Here is an 18,011-nt window from a genome sequence, read left to right on the forward strand (position 1 = left end):
AGGCGAAAAAATTTGAATGGGATCCTGTAATGCCCGAGATTTAATTGCTGTAATCAGAAGTTGATTAATTGATAGAATTGAGGTTATAGGAACTCAAATGAAGAAGCAGGGCATCGTTACATTATAAGCCAAGATGTTGGACCGAACATCTCGCGCCCGAGCGGTAGAAAAGAACCGCCCGAGCGCCAATGCACCATGAGTTTGGACAGAATGTTTGGCGCCCGAGCGGTAGAATATTACCGCCCGAGCGCCAGGAGATGTTCAGCTGAGTATCTCGACAGAAACTTCCGCGCCCGAGCGGTAAAGATTAATCGCCCGAACGCCGCTTGCAAAACCTGAAAAGGAGACACGTTGATTTACATGCAACAAGTGGATATATATATATATATATATATATATATAAATGAAGTGATTCTTCATTCAGCAACCGAGCAAGCTTCAAGGGAAAAAGGTTGTAAGTTTTCTTCGACATAAAGATTGGGATTTACGAGAAATCGCCCGTCTGATTTTTAATCTGACTTCAGTACTGTGTTCCTATCAACGCAGGCTACAACTGGACGTAAGTTTTGCTACGTTTTGATATGTGTTGAAATTATGATATTGTCAGAATCGAATATGAATCATATACGGTGTTTCTGATATAGTAGACATCGTATAATTGGAATCAGATCGAAGAACAGATTGTGTATGTAATTGTTATGATTTTTGGAGTTGAATTGACTGAGATTCGATATCAGATTTGTATTATCATTGAAATTATGAGTTATATCGGTATTGATTATGAGTTCTGGTATTATTTCTGAGATGTTGGGATTTACGGGGTTATCGAGACTGTATTGTTATGTCGTCGAAACCTCAGTAGATTGATATTGATCAGATTTACGATTGACTGAGATTGTATTGTTGTACTGTATGTCGATTGACATTGATCAGATAGTATGTTGATTTGAGTATTGATCAGAATAGATTCTGAATTGAGTTACATATTGATATTGTGTCTATTCGATATTGTCATTGACAGATTGGGTATGGACAGACTTGACTTCGATACTTCGTCTTCGTCGGATCAAGAAGATAAAGGTATAAGTCAATGTGGAATTGGGACATCGACTCAAGTAGGATGTACTTGAGTTTCCCTAAATCACATACTTATTATTATGTTTTATTATTGTGATTATTGATTTGATTACATGCCTGTTCTATGGAGTTATAGGAGCATGCATTAGACGAGTAATCTTGTGACAGAAGTACCCGATAGTGGCGGGATAGCCACGGGTACATTGCACGATGTCACAAGATAGTGTATTGGCGATAGGACCACAGTCCATGACGGTTAGGTCAGGACACTAGATGTTTGGTTATATCAACTTGGATAGAACTGGAGTCTTTTCTATTACTGTTGGTCGATATAGGAATACCGACATCTTTATATCTGGGTGTTATGGTTATATCAACGTGGATAGAACTGGAGTCTTTTCTATTACTGTTGGTCGATATAGGAATACCGACATCTTTACATCTGGGTGTTTTGGTTATATCGACGTGGATAGAACTGGAGTCTTTTCTATTACTGTTGGTCGATATAGGAATACCACATCTGGAAACAGGGATCCCTAGATTAGGATTGAGTCTAGTCTTAAATGTGGAGTCATGAGTCTAATTGACAGTTTATATTGGGTTATATTGATTATGTTCCTGATATGGTACATGATGAATTATGTTCCTGATGATGGTACATGTTTACAATAGGATTTATTCTTGATATGGATTTATATTTTGATTTGAATACATGTTAGACATATCTGTTATATGCTTTTATATTGTTTTATGATTTCATGTATACATGATTTATACTGAGAATGTAACTCTCACCGGAGTTATCCGGCTGTTGTCTTGTTTGTATGTGTGCATGGCAACATGTGGGATAGGATCAGGGTCAAAAAAGAGAACGAGGCTGGACTAGATAGCGTGGAGATCCGGGCTTCGAAGCAACTTAGGATTTAGCACTGATATATAGTTGAACCTAGTTGAATTCTTGTAGATAGTACAAGATTTGTATGGTTATGTTTAATATATAATTTGAATTGAATTACATTACGTTTCCGCTTTGTATTTTAAAAGAAAAAAAAATTTAGACCCTATTTATTATAATTGTTTGAATTATTCCTAAAGACGATTAAGGAATGAATTAGCGTCCGGGTCCCCACAGACCCAGCCTGCGAGAAAGCTTTTGGAGAGTTGAAAAAATACCTTGCTGAGCTGCCTGTCCTGGCCAAACCGGCAGCAGGTGAGCCTTTGTGGGTATATTTATCTGTCATCGAGGAAGCTCTGAGTTCGGTCCTTGTCAAGTTGGAGGGATCAACTCAACAGCCAGTCTAATATGTTTCACATGCACTCAAGGGGGCATAGATAAGGTACTCAGGGTTGGAAAAATTGGTTTTAGCCTTAGTGATGACTGCGAGACGTTTGAGACCCTACTTCCTATCTCATCCAATTGTGATGCTCACCAACAGTACATTGGGGAGGATCTTAACTCATTCCGATATGTCTGGCCGTTTGGTAAAATGGACTACTGAGCTGGGAGAGTATGACATCCAGTATGAGCCAAGAAGAGCTATCAAAGCACAAGCCTTAGCCGATTTTCTGGCTGAGACCGTGCATCAGGAGAATGAAGACCCTTGGAAGGTGTATGTGGATGGTTCCTCGTCGAAGAATGGAAGTGGTGTGGGGGTAGTACTGATTTCACCAGCTGGGGAGGAAGTGAAATTGGCTGTAAGGTTGGACTTTCGAGCATCCAACAATGAGGCAGAGTTTGAGGCTGTGTTGGCAGGACTTCGAGCAGCCAGAAATGTGGGAGCTACCCGGGAACTTATTTTTTTTGACTCACAGTTGGTAGCACAACAGATGAAGGGAATGTATGATGTGAAAGATGAAAAGCTTATTGAGTATGCTCAAGAAGTGGACAGAGTCAGAGAGAAATTCACAGAGATAACATTTGAACAGATTCCCAGGAAATAAAATAAAAAGGCGGACACTCTAGTCAAAATGGCTGGAACAATGGGAAGTTGGAAGACTAGAGATGTGGTATTTCAAGTTGAACTCACACCTCACACGAGTTTGCCTGCAGTTGAGCAGGAGGAGGAGGATTGGAGGACTGGCATAATTGATTACCTGAAAGAGGGAAAGCTTCCTGATAACCCTCGCGAAGCTCGTAAATTGAAGACAAAGTGTTCGCATTATGTGATGGTCGGAGAAGTGTTGTATAGAACGTCTTTTGAGGGGCCGCTTCTTCGATGCTTGAGTTATCAAGAGGCTGATTATGTACTCCGAGAAGTTCATGAGGGGTGCTGTGGAAATCATCTGGGGGCTTATGCGTTGGCAAGGAAGGTATTGCTAGCCGATTATTGTTGGCCCTCAGTACTGCATGATGCTCAAGAGTTAGTGATATCTTGTGATAGTTGTCAACGGTATGCTCGGTTGCATCACCGGCCGACCGCGATGATGAAGGCCATCACGACCACCTGTACTTTTGACCAGTGGGGAATGGATATTGTGGGGCCTTTTCCTATAGCTCCTACTCAGAAAAAATTTCTATTGATAGCGGTTGATTACTTTTCGAAATGGGTGGAAGCAGAGCCTTTGGCCAGAATCACTGAGAATGACGTCCTGAAATTCCTGTGGAAGAATATAGTGTGCAGATATGGGGTGCCTAGAAGATTGATATCTGATAATGGAAGACAGTTCCAAGGGGCTAAGATCCAAGCTTGGTGTAAAGAGATGAAGATCCAACAAGTCTTTACATCTGTAGCTTACCCGCAGAGTAATGGGCAGGTGGAGGTGACTAATCAGACACTGGTGCAGAGTCTGAAAGTTCGACTTGGCAATGCTAAGGGAAATTGGATGGATGAGCTATCAAGTGTCTTATGGGCGTACCGAACTATTCCAAGAGAAGGAACCAAAGAAAATCCTTTCAGTTTGGTCTATGGTAATGAGGCATTGCTCCCGGCTAAGATTGAGTTTGAATCAGCAAGGGTAATGTTTTATGACGAGGACAATGGTGCGAGACGTGCCACTGAACATTGATCTTTTGAAAGAAAATAGAAAGGTTGCCAGCATTCACATGGAAGCTTATAAGAACAGCATTGCACAGTCTTATAATCGGAGGGTCATTCAGAGAAACTTCCAGGTAGGTGACTTGGTCCTGAGGAAGGTTCAAGAAGAGCAGAGAGGAAAGTTAGATCCAAAGTGGGAGGGTCCCTTCAAAGTTATCGAGAGGCTGAGCTCTGGAGCCTATTACTTGGAGAATGCGCAAGGCAAGGCGTTGAAGAGGCCCTGGAATGCTTATCACCTTAGGAAGTATTATTCTTGATTCCATCACCGATGTATTTTATTTTCTGAATTTTCCTATGTAATCAGTTGGAATTCAATAAAATCAAGTTCTTCTTTTCAATTCATGAATGTTGTTGTATTGTGAAGATTATAAAAATTAAAATTTTCCTACTAAGGTATCGCCTAGTAGAGGAGCAGCGTTGGGAAGAAGAGAAAAATTTTTATTTTCCTGCTAAGGTATCACCTAGCAGAGGAGTTAGAGAGCGAGGGCGTTGAATTTTTATTTTTCTGTTAAGGCATTGCCTAGCAGAGGAGTTAGATGGTGGGGGTGTTGAATTTTTACTTTCCTGCTAAGGTATCACCTAGCAGAGGAGTTAGAGAGCGATGGCGTTGAATTTTTACTTTCCTGCTAAGGTATCGCCTAGCAGATGAGTTAGAGAGCGAGGGCGTTGAATTTTTATCACCTAGTAGAGGAGTTAGAGAGCGAGGGCGTTGAATTTTTATTTTCATACTAAGGCATCGCCTAGCAGAGGAGTTCGCACTCTGCCAATTTTATTCACCCTAGTGATTTAAAAGCATCAGAGATGAATTCAGAAGAAGCAGTGAATGCAAATGCAAAATACTCAATATGGCAGAAAACGAGTTCGTACATACCAAAAGGGCGCAGAAGGAGAGATATAAACGTCATAAAATCCATAGTCGCATAATAATATGAAAAGCAGAGCAGTACAGAAAATAACAGAATATGGCCCGAAGGCATACAATGTCTGCGTAAATGAAAAATAACGTAAGTAAAGGAGCTCGGTCTAAGAATCAGGGGGAGACTCGCTATGAAACCCTCAATGTCGATGAAGTCAGTAGGGGCGCCTGGCGGAGGATAGCCCTGAGCCTTGAAGAAGTGGACTGCACCCTCGAAACCCACCTCCAGGAAATGATAAGCTTTGGGGGCGCAGATATCGTTGAACTCCTCGGCCTTGAGGAATTCTTCCTTGAATGTAGAGGCTTCGGAAGCATGCTGCGCTTTGGTGTCCTTGAGTTCCCTACGGATTTGTGCTGCTTCAGCTCGAGCATTCTTTGACTCTTCCTTCAGCCTCTGGTTCTCCTTCGCGTGGTCCTCTGTCAGTCGCTGAAGCTCCTGTTTCTCTTTCACAAGCTCTTGTTTCTCCTTCAGAAGCTCGTCACCTCGAGCTTGGGACTCCAAAAGCTCCTTAGCGTGCGTCACTTTCATCTCGTCAATAGTAGCCTGGAGCTGTTCACGAAGAGCCTTGCCCTCGCGTAAGTCTTGGCAGGCGCTAGATCGAGTGTCGTTAGCGTGCTCCACCAACTCCCCTACGTACATCATGCCCTGGATAAGTAGACAAGAGTTAAAAAACGATAAGAAAATCATACATGTATTGGACATTAATCTAGAAACTAGAGGGAGAAATATACCTCGGTGATACTGTTGCATGTCCGGCGAGTGAGTTCAGACCACCCCAGTGAACTCATGAACGCTGCATCCACATCGGAAGGAAGCTGATACATTATCTTTTGAGCCAGATGAGTAGGACCCCGCCCCACGATGGTCGAATCCGGGGTGTATAGAGGATCTACTCCCGATTCAGGGGAGGCCCCTCATCAAACCCAGACCGTTCTGGAGAAGAGATCGATACGACTGAAATCTCAGAAATCTTGCGCTTACCATGCTGTGGGACTGACGGGCTAGGCTCAGTGGACGCCTTCTTCTTATCAGACGAAGGAGGAGGCTTGGCTCAAGGAGGTGGAGAAGAGGCTCGCTTTGGGGCGGAGGCGGATGAGCATGCCTTCTTCTTCACAGCAGTAGGAGAGCTAGCAGATCTCTTCACAGTAGTAGAGCAAGAACCTGTTTTCTTCTTCTCAGCAGCATGACAGTCTCCCTTTATGCCCATCGTAACTGCCGGAATCAGACCCTAAATTTCTCGTGAATATCAATAAAGAAGACCATGCCATATTTATATAGAATTCTTTTCCAAAACTGTATGATCGAATAAGGGATACTCTCATACTCAAGTATGGGAGAGACACTCTGACCCTTGAATAAGTTATAGGGGCTGCTGCTCATTCAAAGGAATTGGATCTGAGGGCACCATGTAAAAAATATAAATCTATTGGTGAAGGCTTAAATGCAAGAGCAAGGCATGCTGAAAGAAAATAATATGAATCCAGAGGCAGAAATCAATACAGATCGAAATCAAGATCAAAGAAAACTTATTTGTAAGAAAAAGGTAGTTTTAGAAGAAAATGCCCTAAAAAAAAGGCTAGTTAGAGGCTGACAAAAATCCTGGAAGTGATGCAACAAATCTATTGGAAGGATATGAAGAAGTAGAGGGTCTGACTATATCCATCAATGATCCAAAAGAAGAATGGATCATGGACTCTTGATGTGCATATCATATGTCTCCTAGAAGAGACTGGTTCTTTGACTTTGTGGAAGTGGATTCTGGACAAGTATTAATGGGAAACAATGAATCGTGCAAGATTCGTGGTATTGGCACAGGGAAGCTAAGAATGTGGGATGAGTCAGTGAAGGTAATTACTGAAGTGAGATTCATCCCTGATTTAAAGAGGAATCTAATCTCCCTAGGTACATTGGATAAAAAATGATTAAGCTACTACGAAGCTCAAGATGGTGTACTAAAGGTTATTAAAGATTCTGTAGCAGTCATGAAAGGAAACCTAAAGCAAGGACTTTATGTCTTGTAAAGAAACACCGTTACAGCAGAAGCAAATGCAAATTTTCATTTCCTTGATTGATGACTATTCTAGAAAATTGTGGATCTATTTTATGAAAAACCAAGTATGACGCTTTTAACAAATTTGTTGAATAGAAAACCTTAACTGAAAATCGAACAGGGAAGAAATAAAAAGATTAAGAACTGATAACAGATTAGAGTTTTGTTATCTAGAGTTTGATAATTATTCAAAGTCTGGAATTGCTAGACATTGAACATGCATAGGCACAACACAACAAAATGGTGTGGCACAACGTATGAATCATCGTTGCCAAAGAAGTGGCTTCCACGGAATATTCGGAGTAGCATTTTTTCCTATGCAACACTCAGAATCTTAGCATTCGATAATTCACTGAGCCAAGAAAACACTTGTACTGAATCGAAATCACATTTTTCATATGAACCATATACCAGACAAGTTGTTTGTTATTCATTGAGCTCAATATTGACACCAAAATCCGTTGTCCATGACTCCATTTTGGATAATCATCACAAACATTCATTCAGATCATTTTGATCTTTCGATGATATATTCATTCATTCAGTTGATGATTAACCAAATATTATTCGGTGGGGATTCTATAAGAATCACAATCAGAATAAGTACACGACATCAATAAAATGAAAGTAACACGATGTTACATTCAGAAAGATCAATAATAAAACAATCAACAACATCGGTACGTTGAAACTTTTGATATGATAGATAAGCACATTCATTGCAGTCATGATAGACAATACCAATCACATAATGAATCAATAGCTCATTAGATACAATAATATGGACATGTGTAAGATGTCAATAAAAAAAACATATAACATTTGAGAGAAAAGACAAAAATTTGTGTGAGACGATCTTACGGGTCCTATTTTGTGAAACAGATCTTTTATTTAGGTAATCTATGAAAAAATATTACTTTTTATGGTAAGAATATTACTTTTTATTGTGAATATCGGTATGGTTGATCTGTCTCACAGATAAATATTCGTGAGACCGTCTCACAAGAGACCTACTCTTGAGAAAATATCATATTATAATTTTCAGATTGAGTCCAAAAATTTTATAACAAAAAACAATTTTATCCACCTTAGCAACTTACAGTGTGATGATGCAACAGTTTCAAATACCATGTATATCCTATGGACCATGGTGACCATAATTAATAGAATATAAAGTATGATCAAATTTAAACTCATTAGACCACTCTCTAACACGTAATCATGCATAATTTTTATTCGACTTTGATGCAATTAAAAAATATCAATCCCCCTTTAAATACATCCAACCGATAATCACATATTAATTTCTTCAATAAAATCGAACTGAACCACAATGTATCAAAGAAAAAAAAGAGTGAGATGACTCCGTCCGAAAACGAAGACACTCCGATACTCAAAAATAAAATATAATTGAATAAGAAAGAGGTAAATAATAGCATACCTAAAGAAGGGTCATGAGCCATTTATTTATAGACTTAGAGCTCCAATCAATATGAAATTATGATATATTTAATAACTAGATCCGTGCACATCCACGTAATATTATGTAATGCTTCTAAAAATTTTACTTTTTAATATTTTTTTTTTGAATTGTTGCATCAATACACTTACTTTTAGAGTATGTATTTTGTAAATTTAAAACTATATCTATTGTTTTTATTTTCTTAGATTTTATTTCTTTTTTTTATAATTAAGTTTCTATTTATGTTATTAACATTGCTCGAGCATGTGGTTTTTATTCAAAATATAATAAGTAACATTGAAATCTTACATGATTTGTTTATATTAATTAATTATTATTATCATTGTTAATATTTTTGTTTGAAATATCAACTATTGAAATTGTTTATCATATTTTTTTTCTATTGATCTCTCTTATTTTTAAATTTTTTGGCGGATTGGCCCGCCTAACTTGCAACTTGCCATAGGTGAGGGGGTCGAGGTTTTTCCCAACCTGTCGGATTAGCGGGCTTACCGTAAATCGGGGCATGCTGACGTATTTGACAGCACTATAAAACAATATCATCAGTAGTTTTAAGGCATATATAAACACATGCTAATCAATATATTTTTCGACTTTCAACTTAATTTTAAATAAAATAATTTCAAAAAAATCTTGTAAGTTGATATAAGTACTTACATTAGAAAAGATAAAATTACATTTTGTATCTTTTATGTTTGTTTCTTTATCATTTTAGTCATCTATGTTATCGAATTTCAATATTAGACTTATACCTTCATATTTTTGGCAAATTTAGTTTTTTTTTTTTACGATTTTGCGCTGATGTAACACAACACACATCAATACTACATTAGTGTCACATCAACGTCACATCTAAAAACAAATTAAAATTGCCCAAAAAACACCGAGTTAATGAACAAAAACTAAAATTTGAGAACATAAAAAAACTAAAAAGAAAATCGAATCCAAAAGTGATTATGACAAATAAATAACATCGTGGCAATCATAGTGTGCACATTAAAGACATTTTTTTTAATAAAATAGTTAGCAAAATAATTTTAGTCAAAATTTATTATGAAAAATAATCCTTTTCAAATATATTAAAAAACAACAAAAATTATTTTTTTTATAATTTTTCCCCATTTCTTTTCTGTCTTCTATTACTATTAGGCCGCGTTTGGTTCGGATGATTAGTCGGGATAGATTATTTTATCCTACCTAGTCAGCTGTTTGGTACGCCTGATTATTTAACCAAGTCAATCCCTCCTATGAATGATTAGGTTATATTAGGTAGGTTAAACTAATACCTCCTCACCCCCTAGGATTATTTATCCAACTCTTAATACCTCATATTTTTTCAATTTTACCCTTCTCTTATATTCAAACTCAGCACCACTTCCCGCCACCGACCGCCGCCGCCGCCGCCACGATCGTCGCCTGGCCGAGCCCCGGCCGACCGTCGCCGCCGGCTATTTCCGGCGCCGGTCGAAATTTCCGGCCGGCCGTTTCTGGCCGCCGCCTCCCGCCTGCCGTTTCCGGCCGCCGTCCGCCGCCACTGTCGCCGTCGCCGTCGCCGCCGCCGCGAAGGAGAAGGGCAATTTTGTCTTTTCATCAAAAAATTCAAAATTATCCTACACTTAAAAATCTTACCAAACATAATATTATTTTACACCATATATTACAATCCTACCACAATCATTTTTTTTATTATTTACATACTAATCATTAGTTTATCCTATCCTTTCAACCAAAAGAAGTCTTAGTGATAAACAAGACAACCCAATGGCCCTGCCCAATCCAATGACCAGCCCATATACAACGGGGCTGGGTTATATAAATATTTTTTAAAATGGCCAACGCGACCGATTCGACTTGTTCTATTTCTATCGAATAAAATAATAATATAGCAATTAATTGGATGAATGAGTCCCAACCAACCACTCCAACTCATCATTCCAACACGGCGCCCAACTAAATGGACATCATCTTTTTAAGCTAAAGCAACCCCACAATTCAATCTTTTTCTTCACATAATAATAATTAAAACATTAAACATATTCATCCTTCTGCTTTATATTCCATGTTCTAATTTGGTTTTTGTGTAACATGGCCGTCAAATATATATATATATATATATATATTGACGGCCATGTTACACAAAAATATATATATATTGTTTGTTTATTTTTCCACAAGATTTACGAAAAAACAAAATTTACGAATTTCATTCAAATATAGTTTTAACGTTTTCCAAAACTTACTTAGTTAGTGACCTGGTTTATACATATACAGAAGACAGTCTTATAAAAGTTTTTGTGATGTATGTTTCATGGATGATTTATGCTAAAGAGTTAGCTTTTGATTAAGAGTAGGCCTCTTGTGAGACGATCTCACGAATCTTTATCTGTGATACGGGTTAACCCTGTCGATATTCACAATAAAAAATAATAATTTTAGTATAAAAAATAATATTTTTCATGAATGACCCAAATAAGATATCTATCTCATAAAATACGACTCGTGAGACCGTCTAATATAAGTTTTTGTCATTAACTTGCGTGATATTTTAAATTTTAGTATTATGAAGTTGGGTTATTTAAAGTAATTAATTAATTAATTAAAAGATTGTTTTTTAGGATTTGCTGGTACAAAGATTCACATTTTGGTCACAAGTATCCAATAAATAAGGTACAAATACAAGACCTCACGTGGGCCGTCTCTGAGCCGGTTGATGTGACCTCCCGCTTATTACTCAACCATTTTCAGCCGTCCGATCATACATTTCCCTCCCCATTACTCCTCTACTATTTCACAGCTCCAACTCCAAAATGAACTATTGTTAAAAGCTGCGGACCAGAATCTTCAATTCCTACACGTAAAATATTTTATGGGTGTGAATCTGCATGTACTCAGTTGCTGGAACTTTGGACTTTTGGGCCGAAAATCATTCTTGGGTTCGACAAACAACCGACAGCAGCATTTATATTGATGATATATCTGGGTTCTTTTCTTGATTCTGCATCCACATTATTCTAATTGAGGTACGTTGTGGATTTTTTCGCTGTTTAGATCTTTGGTATTGTTGTTGAAGTTATGGGATTTCAAGAATGCAATTTGTTTTTTTTTTTTTTTGTCACTTTTCGAATTGAGAGGGTGCGATCTGTGGTGTTTGGTGTGGACGTTAAATTTCTGTTTGGTGAACTTTTGTTTTCATTTCAAGCTATGTTTTTAATTTTAATCTGAAATAAGAAATTAATTTTTTTTTTAAATTCTTGGGTTTTCAAGCAAGAATTGGATTCTGCCAAGTGCTTATAGTAATTATGAAATTTAGCTAAGGATTCTTGTTTTTCTAATATGTTATTTAAAAAAAGACAAACAACAGATGAGCAAGAGAAAAGGAAATTGTTGCTTTTGAGGATGTGTCAAAGTTCGCTTTTTTACTTGGGTTTTTCTTTTCAAAATTTGTGAACCAGCCAAAGGGTCAACTGCTGAAAATTTTTGAAATCTATGATTTGGGTCACCTGTGAATTTGCTGCGTTTCAGCTTTATGAAGAAAGCCTGGTTTATCTTATCTTCAACGATCACCTGTGATGGAGAGTTTAGAGAGTTAGGACCACACAAGGATGCCTTCTTCCCATTTAAGTTGTATTATTTGGAGTAGAAGCTAGTTAAATGTGATTTATAATTTTTTCGATGTTTAACATATGCTTGATCTTTGTTGTTATTAGATGTTTGAAGGATAATTTGCATGAAAAAAGCTTAAAACGAAGTCATAAATAAATAAATTTTAAAAAAAAACTGTGTGTCTTGTGTATCAAAGTAACCCACTTTTTTTGAACTAATGCTATCCAAACACATTTCGAAGCCCTAGGTTGTGGGTTCAGATCTTCAACTAGCTGGTCTTGATATTGTTTCTGGACTTCATTGCCCATATCGGACCTATGTGTAGACTTTAGGTTTGACAGTCTGTTTTACGTGTGTGAAAGGGTGCGTTAGATATAGAGAAACATCTTTATATGGTTTCATGACTTAATATGGTCATCACAAAAACAAAACAACGAGCGTTAACAATCTCTTTCGAATTATCTTGTTCATTGCTTATGTTGCTTCTCAACAAGAGTTTTGCATGTTCGTTTTCAATAGAGAAGGGTCAATATTGCTTGAATGGGTACAGTAGATTGTTTTCAGTTTCTCCAACTTTTGCCTTTGATTCAATTATCTTGAACTATTGAATTTTAAATAGAAGAAATATTGTAGGGAAACAATGTAACATAGCATAGATTTACATGGTTTGGCTTTAAAGAACCACGTTCAGGACGAAGCACCCACAACGCTAAAGTTCTATCAAATTTTTATAATTTGGAAGACAGTATAGCTGTATACAGTATATTCTGATAACTATTGTCAAGCAATTTAGATTTTACCTTTGTAAGAGTAATATTGCCAGTCTATTCCGTTCTGATGATTCAGTCTAAGAGCTATATGGAGCCTCGATTAGATAGTGGCACCGAATCAAATGCTCATAAAACAGAAAGATACTCACCCACAAAACCAAGAAACAAGTTGGGATCTGTGCTGAAGATTGAGAAGCATGAGCGGTCCTATGATGATTTCCATCCCCAAATTCTAAAGAATATTGATGGAAAATTACCGAAATCTAAAGGGTTTTATCCAAAGCAAATAGGCAAGAATCCACAAAAATGTGAAGATCTCGTCATGTGCATGTCGAATTTACCCAATTATTTGGAGAGAGAAGAAAACTCCCAAGAGAAAACATTGAACATTGGGGTCTTAGATTGGCGCCTTCTCAAGAAATGGCAGCATAACCAGAAAGATTTGTGTCACATAAACAGCAACAATTCGCATTTTAGCGGCAATATATCAGCAGTTATGTCTTCAGAAGCATCGACATCCCATTCTAGCTTGAGTTGCAGTTTCACTCCTTCACAACAGAGATCCGAATTAAAAGCACCTTCTACTGAAAGATGTTGTGATGGTGATAAATTTTTCTCGGGAAATGAGAAAAGTTTGCAAGACTGTAAATCCAGCCCAATTAATGGTGTAAAAGAGCTCAAAAACAAAGACCTGCAGAGACAACATGAGCCAAAATCAATACTTTCTGAAAAAAGCAGTGTTGTATCTGTTTTAAAGGGGAATGATATTATTCATTGGAGCATAAAGAAGAACCAGGAGAAGAAGAAAGCTGGTCCAGTGAGAATAAGTACAGCTGAAGATGAATGTCGTCAGATGGAAACTGAGACTTTCCAATGTGCGAAGCACAGGAATTCCTCACCAACTGGCAAATTGAAATTTGGAATGGCTAAAATAACCAAGAGTTCAAGCTCAAACGCAACTTCCGCCTGTGTTTGTCCAATTGATTGTACTTGCGATGCCTCGAATGCTACAAGTAGATCCAGAACTAGTCCTTTGAGAAGGCTTTTGGACCCATTTTTTAAGCCAAAGGGTGGTGGGAACTCATGTCACTTGGCACGGTCAAAAGATCTGTCAAGAATAGACAGGTCCTGTAAATTCTCCGGTGAAATAAGTGGATATCCAGCTTCAACTCTGGTGAATGGAATCTCAAATGTGACAGATAATAAGAAGAATGAACCATCGACTCTGCAAGCTCTCCTCCAAGTAGCTATAAAAAATGGTGTTCCCCTGTACACATTTACAGTTGATAATCGCAGTGAAATTTTAGCTTCAACTGTTAAAGAATCATGCTCTCCGAAAAGGAAAGAGAGAAGGTGGATTTTTACGTTCTTCTCCTTTAGTGAAACGAAGAAAAAAAACGGGTCTTGGATTTATCAAGGAAGTAACAATAGAAATAATGAATATATACCAAATATTGTTGCACGGATGAAAGCTTCTGATGTTGCATACCCAAACAGTCAAAAGTCTATGATAAAATCAAGTGTAAGGGAGTTTGTTTTGTCTTCTGCTGGTTCAAGAGATGTAGACCGGAGATCAGACTCAATGCCCCATGACGAACTTGCTGCAATCGTCATAAACTTTCATGAAAAAATCAGTGGTCTGATCCATGAAGACAACCAAGTTGACCAACCAGCTGGTTTGAAAGAGCCATTCCGAAAAGTCATCAACTGTTCATATAATGGAGATGGTGCACCGAACGGAACCACGAGTGATGATTCTTTTAATGCATCAGTCATTTTACCTGTTGGTGATCACGGATTGCCGAGTAAAGGCGAGCCTTCACCATTGATCAAAAGGTGGAAATCTGGGGGATCATGTGATTGTGGGGGTTGGGATCTTGGTTGTAGATTAAGAATTCTCAGTAGTGGAGGACAGATATCCAAGTGGTTTGCACCAACTTCTGGGCAATTCAAGCTTTTCTTTGAGGTATTTGCATCATGCAGATCAACCATATTTTTCTTGGCCTAAACTTGTTCTTAATGAACCCTCGAGTAACACCTTTTTAACTCTGTTTCGTGCATTGTACAGGAAGAGTCTGGCGAGAAACGACCTTTCTACGTCTTGTCACCATTCAAAGATGGAATCTTTTCAGTAGAGTTTAATTCGTCCATCAAACTTATACAAGCATTCTCCATTGGTATCGCAGTTCTGAACAGTGGAAAAACACCTGGAGAAATAACTGAAAAGAGCGAGCCAAAAACCTCGAACCAGGCTGTATCCGAGGTTTCTGAAAAATATGTCTCATATCCTCCGGTTTCCCCATTTGGAAGAGTGTAGTTTGCATAATCGAATGGTGTATAGCTATGGAACTTCGGTCTGTGCATTTTTTTGTATGCACCTGTTGGCTAAGGTTGCTAAGCGGCCTGTGATTACAACCAGAATGGTAAACTAATGTGATGTTTCAAGGATGCTAAAATGAATGGATTGTACTTAAATATCAAAGATTCCCTTCTTGGTGGTTGTGTGGTGACTTGATTTCTTTCATTAACTGTAAATTTTTGTGTTTGGAATTCAAGCAAATTGTTCCAAGGATTTGAGTGGGGTGTGTGTGTGCAACAAAATTATGCTCACACCACTTTCTTGTAATTCTATCTCAAGAAATTTTTACATGTAGAATGAAGGTTGAATTACAGCGTACGGCTGATGATTGTGTGATTGTTGATCGGATCTTGGCCAACTACCCCGTTATACATTTTCAGGGTGAAAAGTGGAACCAAGATTCAATATTAAATTTAAAAGCACATTTATACGTTCAATTTCAGGTTCTCAATACAACACAATCAAACAAAGATGGCTATATTCTAAATTTTTGAGAAGGGGTAACAAAGAATTCACAGCGAGTTTGAAAGATTGTTTTCGGTGGAAAGAAAAACTCCACCGGAGGAGGTGGTCAATGGTTAAAAATTGCGTAGATACCAACGTGTGGAAGTAATTGATGGTGAAATTTTATTATACTTTGTGGTATCGTGGAAAGTTCAACATAAAAATCATACAATCACAGCCTTTTTCTAGATTTTTGTATATAGAGATGAAACTCATAGTCATTATATCATTCCATGAGTATTAGTTATCATTATATCATTCGATGAGCATTGGTTAAACAATCGAACTGATGTAATAACTTTTAAATCATGTTAGTCATGTAAGAAAAATGTGACACATGTTAAATAAGAAGCGTGTACAAATTGATATTGGCGACGGCCAAGAAAATTTAGATGCGTACACGATTCTCCTTCTGAATCTCGGCTCCCGATACATTCATCGATGGTATGAAAAAACGCCTATAAATAGAGACGATTGAGGTCCCTAAGCACACACATCTCATAAGAAATATACATCATCTACGGAGAATGGGAAGTGCTTAGAAGGCTTCAACCATAAGGAACTCAGAGAAATCAAAAACTTTCAATGGCCGGAGTTAATTCTCGATCCGCTTCCGCATATTATATATCATGTTTATATACGTGCAAAACATGATTTTTGAGAAAAATTTCTAAAATTTGGTATCAGAGCCAGTGATACCTCCACCTTGAAAATTTGTTTTCTGAAAAATACGCGATATCATAAAATTTCTTTTGAAGTTTTTGTATATGAAACTTACCTGGAATTTGTTCTCGGCTGCATCTTGAAGATGAAAATATTACGTTTTCTGATTTCTGAAAATTTTTTGAGAAAAGAAATTTTCAGACGAAGGGAAATTTTATTCCAGAGAGAATGAAGATGATCGATATAATGAAGATGCCTTTGTGATTGAATCATTATAAAATGCATGCGTGATTGAACCATTATTAAATGACTTTGTGATTGAATCCAACATGCCACGTGAAGTCATCAGAAAAATTAAATGCATGCAAATTTTTTTAAAAAAAATTAAATTAAATGTGGAACCCACGAAAATTGACAAAATTGTCAATTCTAGGTAATGTTTTTTAATTATTATTATTATTATTTTAATAATAATAATTAATTAATTAATAATGATTAATGTATTATTAGGTTATATGTTTAATTCGGTATATATATAACCTTTGGTTAAATAATTTGTACACATTAAAATAATTTAAAGTTCGATGCAATTTTCAATACATTTTAAGAAATTATTTTTGCATGTTAGATATTGTGTCAAATATTATGGATATTTATTTGATATGGACCTGCAAATTTAATATTATATTTGCATTTATTTTGAAGTTTTTTTTTTAAATGCAAATTATATTGAAAATTTTTTTTGGTAAATCAAAATTCACATTATGTTCATATTAAATTATATTGAGTTGTTTATAATTTGAAATGAACATATCAAGTAAGATATGAATATAAAATTTTAAAATATTTCAGATGTTCACAAATAAACAAATAATTCTCACTTTATCACTACTCTGATAAAAGAGAAAAACTGATGAGGAGCCCACATTTTCACGTAAATGTGATCCTCACTTTATCACTATTCTGATTGAAGAGAAAAACTGATGGGAAACATATTTGTTCATATTAAGTAAAAATATGAATATAAAGTTATTTAATGAAAAATTTTGGCTTATAAAGATTCACATAAATGTGGATAATTAAGTTGAATAATAATTATAAGGTGACGTAAGAAAACATGATCCGAGGGAGTTCTTCATAGATCGGTTTAAATTGCCTTGACTAGCCACTGGTCTCCCTGAGGAATGTTGCTCTGTCTAGGAGTTATGTATTTAAAGGGCCTTAGCCCTACCTATCTTTCCTGGGAGCACTCTTGGAAAGTGTTGATTGCGAAATAATTATTATATAAAGCATTAAGTAAAGCCAAAATTTTGTCCGGTAAACCGTATAATTTTAAATAATTGAGAAATAGCCACAACATCCTTAATTATGAAAAATTATGCATTAAGTGGATTTGGATCACATAATGGACATCAATTGTAATTAATTATATAGACATAATAAATTTTACCCCACAGGGATTTTTATTATATTTATATAACTAATTAGGTTAAAATATCAAAATATATTTTTCTTAATTTACCCACAGGAGTTAAGGAAAATTCATTTTG

At 36.7% G+C, this 18,011-nt stretch overlaps 3 protein-coding genes across 5 annotated transcripts; 2 read left to right on the forward strand and 1 right to left on the reverse strand.

Moving 5' to 3' along the window:
* Positions 1-2,544: 2,544 nt before the first annotated feature.
* On the forward strand, positions 2,545-3,018 carry LOC142538753 (uncharacterized). Its single transcript, XM_075644052.1, has one exon. It carries the CDS (start codon positions 2,545-2,547, stop codon positions 3,016-3,018), a length of 474 nt encoding a protein of 157 aa, XP_075500167.1.
* A 1,867-nt stretch (positions 3,019-4,885) lies between these two features.
* On the reverse strand, positions 4,886-5,912 carry LOC142538754 (uncharacterized). Its single transcript, XM_075644053.1, has 2 exons — positions 5,761-5,912; positions 4,886-5,674 (listed from the first exon to the last, which is right to left on the reverse strand). The coding sequence occupies exons 1-2, from the start codon at positions 5,851-5,853 to the stop codon at positions 4,886-4,888; spliced, it is 882 nt and encodes a 293-aa protein (XP_075500168.1). The 5' UTR covers positions 5,854-5,912.
* Positions 5,913-11,319: 5,407 nt separating this feature from the next.
* LOC142541129 (uncharacterized) lies at positions 11,320-15,437 on the forward strand. 3 transcript variants are annotated; one of them, XM_075647724.1, is made up of 3 exons: positions 11,320-11,582; positions 12,799-14,901; positions 15,004-15,437. In XM_075647724.1, exons 2-3 carry the CDS (start codon positions 13,003-13,005, stop codon positions 15,250-15,252), a joined length of 2,148 nt encoding a protein of 715 aa, XP_075503839.1. In that variant the 5' UTR covers positions 11,320-11,582; positions 12,799-13,002; the 3' UTR covers positions 15,253-15,437. The 3 variants fall into 3 exon arrangements, with proteins under 3 accessions (XP_075503839.1, XP_075503840.1, XP_075503841.1); XM_075647725.1 differs by having other exon boundaries at positions 12,989-14,901; XM_075647726.1 differs by having other exon boundaries at positions 11,321-11,582; positions 13,012-14,901.
* Positions 15,438-18,011: the final 2,574 nt, after the last annotated feature.

This window comes from Primulina tabacum, chromosome 3, assembly GCF_025594145.1.
Source record: "Primulina tabacum isolate GXHZ01 chromosome 3, ASM2559414v2, whole genome shotgun sequence".
NCBI lineage: Eukaryota > Viridiplantae > Streptophyta > Magnoliopsida > Lamiales > Gesneriaceae > Primulina > Primulina tabacum.

What these genes read in the sequence shown, in the direction of transcription:
- LOC142538753 (XM_075644052.1), top strand. Translation starts at nt 2,545, where the DNA reads ATGTCTGGCCGTTTGGTAAAATGGACTACTGAGCTGGGAGAGTATGAC.
- LOC142538754 (XM_075644053.1), bottom strand. Translation starts at nt 5,853, where the DNA reads ATGTATCAGCTTCCTTCCGATGTGGATGCAGCGTTCATGAGTTCACTG. An exon ending in CATGCAACAGTATCACCGAG is followed by an intron (nt 5,675 to 5,760) that starts GTATATTTCTCC and finishes CTACTTATCCAG; the next exon opens with GGCATGATGTACGTAGGGGA.
- LOC142541129 (XM_075647724.1), top strand. Translation starts at nt 13,003, where the DNA reads ATGATTCAGTCTAAGAGCTATATGGAGCCTCGATTAGATAGTGGCACC. An exon ending in AATTCAAGCTTTTCTTTGAG is followed by an intron (nt 14,902 to 15,003) that starts GTATTTGCATCA and finishes TGCATTGTACAG; the next exon opens with GAAGAGTCTGGCGAGAAACG.